This window comes from Chamaea fasciata, unplaced genomic scaffold (assembly GCF_029207755.1).
Source record: "Chamaea fasciata isolate MVZ Bird 193981 ecotype frontalis unplaced genomic scaffold, bChaFas1.0.hap1 SCAF_7, whole genome shotgun sequence".
Lineage (NCBI taxonomy): Eukaryota > Metazoa > Chordata > Aves > Passeriformes > Sylviidae > Chamaea > Chamaea fasciata.
This window is the reverse complement of record NW_027094092.1, coordinates 27,415,954-27,428,010: the sequence shown is the minus strand read 5'-3', so window position 1 is coordinate 27,428,010 and position 12,057 is coordinate 27,415,954. Positions and strand designations below refer to the sequence as shown.

At 41.6% G+C, this 12,057-nt stretch overlaps 1 protein-coding gene across 6 annotated transcripts in view; it reads right to left on the bottom strand.

Annotated features, from left to right (window-relative positions):
* DPF3 (double PHD fingers 3) overlaps window positions 1–12,057 on the bottom strand; it is a 178,998-nt gene that overhangs the window by 57,300 nt on the left and 109,641 nt on the right. For all 6 annotated transcript variants that reach the window (XR_010721901.1, XM_066188179.1, XM_066188178.1 and 3 more), the window contains exon 4: window positions 2,011–2,138. Coding sequence is in view for 5 of the 6 variants with exons in the window: in XM_066188179.1 (XP_066044276.1) it covers window positions 2,011–2,138 (128 nt within the window). In the remaining variant the exon portion in view is untranslated. The remainder of the gene's footprint in view (window positions 1–2,010; window positions 2,139–12,057) is intronic.

Genomic DNA, 12,057 nt, shown 5'->3' with positions numbered 1-12,057 from the left:
CTTCCTGCTGCATGATGAGAAGGCTACTCTAACTCTTCTCCATCAAACAATGGAGACACACATTCAATACCAATTTACTGTAGGGCACAATTGTCAATCCTGTTACATACCAACTGTACAGCAGGTCCCAATGCCTGCATCTATTTAGCAGGGGGAACCCTTATATGTTTCAGCAGAGTAACTTTTCTTTTCCTATTATGTCTTTCTAAAACAGTTTCCCAGCCCTATGTACTTCAGTGCAGCCAAGCACAAAGTTGTCTTCACCCGACAGATACTGCGAATTTGGGAGGGTGGCAAGTAGCTGGGACTGAGGTGGGAATTACAATTATGGCTATCCCACCTGCTCACTCTCATCACCACTGAGGCTGGGCCCTTTAGAGTTACAGCACAGACAAGTATGCAAAGGAACAAAAGAGAGATTTGCATGCTCTTATTTGTCACGCCGATAAAGGCACTGGTTGTGATTTTGATCTGGTTCAGTCTAGCTGCCAGGTGCCAAAGTACACACTGAAAGCTGCCTACTAGTGAAGGCTTTGGCAATCATTGTTCTACAGACTGAATCCAGATAAGCTGTGCTTGCATAAAATAAAGCAGCAAGACATGCCTTTTGCATCTGTTCTGATGAAACTAGCATCCAGGTGACAGGTCACAGCTACAGCAGTTCAGCTGAAAATCTGTTCTATTTTTTTGCACCCCCTCCTTGCTCTGCAATGCCTGGATTTATGTCAGTTCCACTATCTCTGAGGTCTCTTTCCTCAAACTGCTGCTGGGGATAATTTGGGAGCTCAGATCACACACCAAGATTCAAAGGCACTTGTCAATTTCATAAGAATGCTGCACCATGACTTCTTGCGACCTTGGAAGCAGGTAAAAACAGACCTTTGGTAAGAGCTCTCAGCATAATAGACTCAGATATACTACGGAAGATGCTAACAAAGAGCAGGGCGCATGCCAAGCTTTGCCCCAATCCATGAGCATGGCATGCCTCCTCTTTGATGGTGCTCTTTTACCTGTGCAACTGGGAATGGGAGACCCAATTGTGCTGCCCTTACCTATGTAAAATTTCTAACAAAAAGAGCAGTAGGCCTGAACTCCAGCTAATACAGATTTGATGCCTATGTTTTTCTGTTTCATTTGGCATGAGACTGACCCCTCAAATTTTTACTACTTTTAGATATAGATGCAACATATTGTATCTCACCCAGAATTACCAAGTTTGACACATTGCTAATAACTCTCTCTAAAAATCCCTAAAAAGACTCATGGAACAATGGTGTTTTAGCATCACCAAAGATGTGCTGCTGTGGGAGAGGCCCACTTTCCTAGTGATTTAAGGTGTTTTAAAAGTGACATGGATGTTGACAGATGTATACAAGAACTCTATATTACCTGAATTCCTTCTATAACAGACCTACAATTGTTTCAGCTTTTAATTGTTAAAGGATGATATAGGATCTTGACAATTTTCAAACCTTAATGCATGTGAAGAGGCAATAGTTCTCATCCTGCATCACTAATAATAACTGAGATATTTAAGATTACAACTTTTAAGTTGTTTTTCTTGTATATCTCCAGAAGGCTACATACTATTAAAACAAACAAAACAGGCAAGGCAATGACATATTTTAGTCTACAGGGGCTGTGAATCCAAATTGAAATCCGTGAAACTCACTTTAAATGTGAACCATTAAAATTCAGTTTATAGTTGGAATCCACCTCAGCTTCTCAGTTTTTAATGTAATTATCTCATAGCGCTGCAAAATAAATTCCAACACAGGACCTGTGCAGAATACAGTCGAACAACAAAGATTCTTGTGTCAAGAGAGACGTGTGAGATACTGACATCATTTTGAGCATCACAGTGTAGCACAAAGGTTTGATAACATTTTGGCAGCAGAATGACACAACTACAAACAGATACACTGTTCTACCACAGGACAAAAGACTGCTAGACTTAGAGACAAATTGTAAAATCCAGCCCTGATGTCAGGGCATGAGGCTCTCCTTTACCTGGATTTCTTGTATAGTGTCTTCCTCTTTAGTGTCTGTTTTTTTCTCTATTCCCTCTCCACGCAGCAAGGCTTCCAGAGTTGTACTTTCTGAGGTGAATCCATCTTTTTTCAGAGGCAGATCAACTTCTGAAAAACAAAACACACTCACTGTGCGTCTCCACCAAAGAGCTAACAAGAAGAAGGACAGAGATGTCAAGCAGATGATGAACAGACTTTCAAACTTGTTTCTATCTTGAAAGGAGAGCTCTTCAAGTTCATTTAACCACTAAGAAACTCCATATATGATTAATTTCTATCCTACTGAAAACCAGTTATCTTGTCATTTGCCGTGCTTGTTTACAGGAAAAAAAAGCTGGATATATTTTATCAGGAGGAAATAAATGGAGGGGGGGAAATCCTTCTCCTTATGCTTCAAATAAAGAACAAAACCAGGACGTTTTAGGATACTGAAATAAGAAATACGAAGAATGGGGTCTCTTGGAGAAGAAAAGTAGCTTAATGCAATTTAGCATCTGGCACAGTTTATATAGCACAGCCTCAATCCTAATTCTCCTACACCAGGGCATGTTCCACACATGGGAAAACAGAAAGTTTGTGTGGGGGGCCAATGCTGAGACCTTACACTGGAAAACAAAGAGACGTGTCTTGAATTTTCTTGTAATACTGACTAGATAAAATCTCCAGTTGGCTCCAGCTGGCAATACCAGCAAAGAAACACAGTTATGAGTGCAGAACCTTGCCCATCAAATGGGACAGCACCCAGTAATTGCCGGAAGAGCCACAGGCTGGCTTGGGAACAGGCTGGGGACAGAGCTCCAAAGACACTGTGGATTGATGAGCAAGTTTGATGCAACTTGCTGGAGAAGTCAAGGAACAGAGGCTTATTCCCCTTTCAAATGCTACCACTAGATTATGAGACAGTGCAGCAGACAGGCAAATCCAGCTCATTAACTTTAGCAAGATGTTAAAATATACCTGGGCAATAATCCAGTTTTCCTTGTAGACCCTAGCCTCTACTCCACTCATACAGGGGCTCATTTAGAGCAATCCACTGGCAGGGAAACATCCTGTACATGTCTTTACCCAACACTGCCAGGTATGGATTTCTCAAGTACTCCCTCCCTTCTAAAATGAATTCCTTTCTCTAGGCCAGTATATTTACAAGTAATAATGTACAGGAATGATGCTTAAAAATCAGCATCTGGTGTCCTTAATTCACAGTTCTGTCTACTTATGCTTTAGAACTGTGTTTCGTTTCCCAGTCTGCCTGAAGCTCCCTGCCTTTCTATCACCATGAGCTGTACATTCTGCAGGGCAGAAATTCATGTGTTCTTGAAGCCCCAAATCACTCCTGCAAACAAAATAATGAATGAACGCTTCCACCTGGGACAGTAAGTATAATCTGTTTCATGGGAGCAGTTGCGTCCCAGGAATATGTTTGTTCTACATATGAAAAACTTTAAGTTAGCAAATGATTCAGTGTCCCTGATCAGTAGTTCCACAATGTACTTGCTCCAGTCTTCTGAAGTGAGAGAGCTCAGCCAATAACCACAGAAAATCCAGCAGAAATTCCAGGAAAAGCTATTCTATTCATGGAGGGGAAGGCTGAGTACAAACGATGCAGAAAAACCAAACCACTGGGATTTTAAGGGAAACTCCCAGGACAACCCACACAATGGGATGGGGTCAACTGTGAATTGATCCCCTTTCTCATCACAAGGAGCTCTATTCAATCAGGCTTCTGTTTTCAGCATTAAGCTCTGCATACCCATCCCATTATGGCCCCTTCCCCAATTTCTCCCTTGCTCGAGCTATAAAAAAGACAGAAAAGTCAAAAGAAAATCATAGAAATTTAATTTCCCTGTATGAACTCCTAGTTCATAGAGCTCCCTCTGGATCCAAATATTTCCATAGGAAGAAGGGATTTTTGACTTATGCAGAAATACCAACACTTGAATCTGAAGTCACTGAGGAACTTCCATGATCATCTCTGGATGTGGGCTTGGCTTGGGTTCAAAGTCCTGTGCTTCGGTGCAAAAGGGCATTTGCTCTGTATTTAGAACCTTGAGGGACTGCAAACCCCAAGGGGTCATCATACATTCAGCAGGCAAAGAAGCTTCAAGCAAGCTCCAGGGCATTGGAAACAAACATGTCTTCCCTGTGACAAGCTACGCCTGTCTCTGGATACCAATACATCCAGCAAAAGAATGCATTAGAAAAGGAAATGAGCAAGGAAAGGCTGAGGGATAAGTAGAACATATATGAAGGTGGAACTACTCCCCATTTGTTCCAGAGATATCAGAAACTAAGTTTGAAAAGAGGGAAAGGTAGGTTTTAAGGTCAAAACAGGAAGCTGTCTTTAATAGGCATGGTTGTTCTGTGTGGCGCTGCTGCTTCCCAACAACAACACTCCAGGAGGACTTTTCATCCAAAACTCTCAGAGCATTTTCTAATTACTAAATTTAACATCCCACTGACAAGGCGTTGTAAGGTAATATTTTTATTCACAGTTGATGGGGAGACTGAATCACCAAGATGTTAAATTAGTGAGCTGGGCATCCAGTGAAAATAAACTCAGTGTCTGCTTCCCATTTTCCCACTAAGCTGACTGCCATTTGATGGCATTCAACTTCTTCATTTTCCTCTCCACTGGTAGCTTCTATGAATGCACTTTAATTCATAAATAGCTCCGAAAAGTGGGGAAAAGCAGACACTTTCTTATCTGGAATGTAAAGTTTACAGCATAAAAACCTTCCAAAGAGGTCCCTTGTAAAGAATTCAGTCTTTGTAATTAATTCAATGCTTCCTGGAAGATGGCTAGTCTGTAAAGGGTACAGTAATGAAGACAGGAAATTATGTTTCCAAACCACTTTTTGAAATCCCACAGATAAAAGTCTTCTAAAATCTAAAAGAAAGTTCAGTTAACCTATAGAAATAGTTAAACAATACCAGGGATCATTAAATTCATTTCACAAAGTCCCTTATTTTCTCTTTCCTATTTAACTATCCATGATTTTCCCACAAAAGCAAGAAAAGAATCTTTTACCCTTATGCCAGTACCCTAAAGAAAACAGAGGAGCCAACTCAAAAACCATAATGTAGTTTTCATGTGAAAGATCAAGGCTTTCCCCAGACCATGGGAACTGCTATTTGGAAGTAAGGTGGGGTCTGTTCCACTCACTGTCCTGCTTATGAAGGTACCAGCCAGTGCCTGAAGCTTCAAACAAGGCCAGACGGAGAACTCTTCTGGGCTTAAGAAATTAAGCTGTGACCCCATGCTTGCCTCTGCTTTGATATTGCCCATGCCACACTATGCAGTCACCTCACATGCTGCAGAAGAAGCTATGAATGTCTGTTACGAGAGAAATGCAAAAGAACTTACCTACCCTAATACTGAGTTTCATCCTGAGAGATAAGTGTAGTATCCCTTCCACTTATCCTAAATCCGTCTCTTCTGAAAATACACAAAAGTAGCCCAGCCCTTTCTGAATTTTGATACGCTTTTACCTCGATGTTTTCCCACCTGACAGAGTTCAACAGTTAAACTACGGTTTGAAAGAAGGAGTGTTTCACTTTATCTATTGCCAGCCCCCTTGTCTTGCTGGGGAAAATAGAAGTTCTTGACCAAAATTTTTGTAATTTCTTTTATTTCCTCTCCTTTCAAGGATAAACAGCCACAACTTTTCTATTACTCTGCTGTGGGAAGTTTTTCATATGGTCCTGACAAACCACTCTGAACTTTCTCTTATTATACACCAGTCTTCCCAAGATGGATCAGTACTGCATCTGGCATTTTCAGATGAAACCACATCCCCCATTTAAACAAATGAATTACAATATTCTTTAGATTACACCTCAGGCGATGTCTTTCAATGGCCAAGTTACTAACTAAGCAGAAGAATTAGGAACCTTATAATGGGGACAACAACTTCCCATAAAGAATACATTCAAACACACAGATACCATATTAAAATGCCCAACCCTCTGCCCACCCCCAAGCACATTCATATCCCAGAGGCTCTGCACAGACCTTCCTGGCCATGATTGCTCTCAATAACTTCAGATTACGTGCAAATCATTGTAGTTGACAAGGTATTCCCACTCTGCAGCTTGTTCATAAGTGTATTATACAATACTGGACCAAGCACTAAACCTTGATGCACCAGCTGTAAGCCTTTATCTCCAATGAAAGTTCTTTCTTCCATTATCTTTTATTCCAAAAGTTTTTATCAAGACAATTCCTGGTTTCTCCTTAGAGACCTAACAAAGGTCTTTGGAAAGTTTATGAAAATTGTCAGCCTCCCTACCTATTAGTTCTTTACATATCCTGCAAAGAATTTCAAGGAAGTAGTGAGGCATGCTTTTCCTTGGCAGGAAAAAATGTAGTTGGTTAGAATCTCCTATATCATCATTTCCCAGGTGCTTTACTGCTTATATGTAATTACTGTTTCAATCAATTTCTCAGATGTTCATGTAGAATTTATGTGTCTTTAAATCTTTGAATCACATCCAAATCCTTTTTAAATATAGCTAATGGCATTAGCTACCAACTAATTGTTCTAAATTCTTTGTAACTTCTAGTTTGCATCACAAGCTCTTCTTCAAACATTTGAATTTCAGAGAACATAATCTTTATTACAAGTAATAACTGCCAGTAAAGTCACTATAATTAAAAGCTTTCTCTTTTATATGAAAATTTTAAGAAGGTTTGTTGGTAAATTTCCTTTTGATTAGTACCGCAAATACTATGGCACATGGTTAATGTAGCAGATACAACTAGTTAGAACTATAGAAAATGGAAATGTCAAATCAACAAAAATCATCAGTGAAAAATAAAATGGTTTTTTAGTAATTCTTCCTGTTTTAGTAAACCATCATAATCTAGGTGTCACAGTTAAATATTGTGCATATATTATAATTCAAATATGTGTGTGTGCATATAATTAAAATTTTTGTTTCTTAATTTGGCATAGTCCCTTTCATAGTGATTTAATTAACATGGATATTTCTGCTTACAAGCTAAGTGCAGCAACCTCTCCCTTTATTAAGGTCCTGAGATTGCAGTTGTAGAATCTGAACAAGCACCCATGCCAGTGTCGTTCCTGTATCTGTTTTCTATTGAACTGCTGCCTCCAAAAGAAGCACATTTTCACAAATCCCACAAAATGGTGGGCTTTTTCAAGTTCTGATTTGCCAAAATAGCTGCGAATTCCTGTCCTTAAGTAAGCTACATTTGGTTTACAACGCATTGAGAGCTAAGCAACTTTTCAGTGTCTCTTTGAAACATAAATTAAAAACAATCATCCCTTTTTCTATACAGTGCAATGTATTTGTTTTACAATGGATCATTTCCATCTCCACAGTAGCAGCTGCCACCCAAACCATCATCTCTGTGCACTCGTAAGCAGCTCCATTTCCAGTTCTAATTGGGAACAGAGATACTTATTGGGTGAGTTCCAGCATGATCTATCACGCCAGAGACAGCTACTATGCAAACCAAAGCAATCCGGCTTCCAAAAACCCTCTTAGACAAACACTGACTTTGCACATAGATTCTTGAATTTTCCTTTCTTGGTGCTGTTTTTTTGGAACATAAGAAGTGCCAGAGGAAACTATATGTTATGAGTCCATGAAGTGTTGTTTAGGATGGATAAATCCAAGGATATTACCTTAATAACCACTACCTCTTTAAAATCATATAGGTGGTCTAAAAAAGCCACCTAATTCACAGCAAACAGAACTACTGCTGAGTGAATGCAGCCACTAAGCTCATTAAGAGGATGTGGCAGGATGTGTCTGAAAGTGCAGTGCAGTGGCTCAGCAAGCAATTAAATCCCATGACAGTTTAAAATGAGAATCTATCAGTGTCACAAGAGTGTGAAGCCTCAGCATCTCTGCTGTTCCCACCCCCAGCGTTTTATTTATTATGGCGTATTGGGAACATGGGAAGTCAAAAAGATTATAATGAAATATGCCATATAAAAACCAGATTAAGCCTGCTCTTCTTTGGGGAAATATGCAGAGAGAGAAGCTGTCTGTTAGCTGTCGAGTTTGCAAAAGATACCATCTTTTGGGATGGTGCTCTCTGCCAGCAGACAGAGTGCCCCAGGGGAAATGGTGGTGAAAAACCCAGACAAGCAGCATCCATCCATCCATCCATCATATGCTCATCTCCACATCTCCAAGGCACAAATATAGCGTTAGAGTGCAAAGGGTGGGGGCAGGGGGATGGAATCCCTTAAGAAAGAATGGGGAGACAATGCCTTACGTGAATAACTGCATTTTCTAGCTTTTCAATGTGTGCACAACCACACTCTCTTTAACTTGTTTGCTTGCTTGTTGTGTTCATGGCCAGTACAGTGACTTGTTAGGATCCTTGGAACTGATACATTCACAGCAATGACCAGAAGCAGGTGTGTACTAAAAGCAGGGCTTGGCCCCTGCCAGCACAGCACAGGACCTTCACTCCTCCTGCAGATCCAGATCTCCAAAAGCCTTCTTTCACTACACCACATCCTGTTATCCCAGGAGCAGATGCTCATGTTATTGCTATTATGATTTAATGTTGATCTTCCATGGCCCCTGATATCCCACCCTTTTCTCCCAACACTCCTGCAATTCAGCATCCATCTGCAGCGAACTTGTCACTGACAGTTCTACACAAACGTGGTCCACAGAACCTCCCATCAGCCCAGCCATGGGCCTCCCCTGGGACAGATTACTGATAACACAGACTCTCACAATGAGTCCATAAAGCCAAACAAATATCCCTAGAGAGTAGTAAACATCAAATTCACTTTATTTTTAATCCAAGCTGCAATTAGGCTATGCTGTACTAGAGATTGTAAGGCTACCCCAGTAATGCTTTGTCTCTCTCACCAATCCCACTCTAAACCTCACATACATTATTGCACTCTCAAGGTAAACTGGGTTGTGGTGAGAACAAGAATCCAACCAAAGACAATTGATAAACCACTCCTAGAAGCAAAACCACTTAAAAATATAAGAATATTTATTTTACAGAAACAAACCATTTTGAATAGAAAAAATAGTTTCGAGGACTCTCTATCCTGTAAAGCTCTGAAATTAATCTTGGCAAATGTTTGAAATTTTAGGCACTACTGAGGTTTGCTCTAGGAAGCACAGGGAGACTGGAAAATCCCAATGTTTCCCTTGCACCTCCTCATGGAAAGCTGCTAATCTCATGATGAGGTTGGGGGAGAGCAGAGGGCAGGGGGAGAAAGTGAAGAGAGAGGAAGATCTGGTATGGGTGGAACTGTACACTTTCAGTCTCTAGCCTGGGCATAACTGCAGATATATCAGAGGACAACTTTGAGTTTTAAGATTGAGATTCAGTAGAAAGCTTCTATCAGCCCCAAGTTAAAATACGTCCCAGGAGGCTGCAAGACAACAGGAGGGAGAAATAGGGCTGCAGAAAATTGCAGAGGCCCTTAAACATAAGGTTAAGCATTGTTTAGTTTAACACACTATCAAAATGTGGACTTTACAAGCAGCTGTATTTCTCTGGCAGACTAGAATGCCTCTATAAAATCTCTCTGAAAAAAAAACCCCAAACAAAACAGCTCTCTTGTCAGTTGTCTCTTGGATGTTTTCTACAGATTTATTTCTCAGCACAGATATAAATCATTGTCACATATAATAAGTCGTACCTGCTTCTCAAAGACTGCCAAATTACAGTATCAGACTAAATGCTGGATCAAGTAACTACCCTCAGGGCTGAAATCGTCCCCATTCAGAAATATCTGAAATAACTCCATTCAGCAGCATTTTTCTAGCACTCATTTGTGTTCTGGCCACTCTTGCATTTATGTTCTAGATGGGCTCACACTACACCAAGACTTCTGCAGCAACACTGTAGGCACTATCAAGGGACAGAGGCAAGATAACTGCTACAATTTAGAGAAAAATATTAAGTAAAAAAGCCTATTCCTTTGGGCTTTGTGTCACCCTAACAGGGCTTCTGGTCTGTTGTGAGTAAAAGAATAACTTGGGCTATCTATCTGTAAATGGCCATCTAGAATAACTCACGCAGATAGATGATGAGCATTTTGACCCCTCCAAAGCACCAGAATTAAATAACTAACCAGACAGTTATCAGCCAACCCCAGTCCCTCCCAACCCACAGGTGGGATAGTCATACCCACATTGCACACTCTGCAAAGGGTAACAGGGAGTGGACCTCCACCACAAGCAACAGGACGTGACAGAACTGAATAAAAACACTTGTACTGCACACAAACTCATACATAAACCATGTGTAGAGCCAGCCATGCCAACCCTCCTGCAAATTCTGTGAGATTCTGCATAGCTTCTCGTCCTTATCGAGGACAGTGGAGGGGATACCTTTAGTTACAGATAAATCTCTGTAATGCAGTTATCTCTCAGCTGCAGTGCACAAGCATCCCAATTAATTCAGTCCAGGCCTAGCAGAGCCGGCACTAAGCCAGAGCTGATAAACCTGCCAAAGCCAATCTGAGTCCTGCAGAGATTCTTGGGAACCTGCTCTGCGCATTCTGGTGCTCTGTACCGAGGGGGGTTTTGTGCTCAGCTCTGCCTGGCTCCGCACGGGCGGCAGCTCCGCTAACGAGGCCTTTCTAACACCCAGAGCTCTGGGGAGCAGGCAGAGACAGCCGCTCACCCCGAAGGCATCACCAGGGGTGTGGTGGGGCTTATGAGCAGCACTCAGCCTAACGCCAGCTGTCCCAGGCCCGATCCTGGGGCCGCCTGCAAAGCTCCGGCGGGCGGGAAGGCAGCGCTCGACACGCCGGGCAGCCCGGGGAGCAGCACAGCCACGCCTGAGGCTCAGTCGTGCCAGGCACACCTGGGTCAGCATCCCCGGCTCAGTGAGTACTGAGCTGCATAAACCAGTGGAGAACAGAAAGGCCACAGCAAAGTGGCCATGATTTTCGGGATGGGATAGGGACCAACCACCCCAGGTGCTGCCTTTGGCATCTCTGCTGTCCCACCAAGTGACGCTGAGCCAAATTCGAACAGAGGCACTTTCTGCTTTTCCGTCGTCTGTCAAATGGAGATAGTCTTCACCTGTCCTCTGGGGTTTGGTAAGGCTTGTTTAATATTCATAGGCATTCAGGCATTTAAATAAAATGCACCAAAAATGCAAGGTGGTCTTACAGGCTCTCACAAAGACAGATTTGAACATATTTTCTTTCCAGCTGAGAAAAACGCTGAGAAAGTAGGACTATTTTCACAGATACCAGATTTCAGTGGCCAATTCACAAATTCCAAAAGACAAAGATAATATTTACTCCTGTGTTAAGATACATCTAACAGATGAAGCTATATAAGTGAAAAATGTTATTATAAGAAGGAAGGCATGTAATAGAACAATGGCATGAGATGCCAGTAGGTATTCTTTCACAAATGGGAAAGAACAAAGCAAATTATCTCTGAGATGCTCAGATCTCTTGCCACAAAAAAGGCAAGCAATTTCAAGAGGCCTATAAAGGGTTTAGACAAAAAGGTGAACTCTAGAATTAATAACAGAATGGTAAACAGGAAGATTAATGGCACCAGAGAAAATGCAGATGGTGAAGCCCAGCCTGCAGGCTCAGCAAGCCTCTGAATAGGGAGGGGGGAAAAAGGCAAGGTGTAAACAAGGTGACCTTCAAAGCCACAGGAATGCCTGCCAACAGGCCAGCCACAGGGCATCCCGAGACACAGATGTGCCATCTGGGGTAGGCTGTCTCATGACAATATGAACAAGATTTGTCTTTTTCAGAATTTGCAGGGAGGCAAAATGAGTAGAAGCAGAAAATATGACCATTCATTCAGAAGTGGCGCTGTTAAATACACAGGTTGGAAAAGGATGCCATCCATTTTGTAAAGAAAATACAAAAGAATTCCCTGAATATCCCCACTCAGAAAGGTCTTGTGCCCACTTTTAAAGTCTGCTCGTGCAAGGTGTGGGGGAGGAGAAACTGGTTTTCACCAAACAAATGTTTTCCTTGAGGGTTTATCCTTTAAGTTTATGGTAAGAAGAAAAAAAAAAAAAAAAAAAACCTCA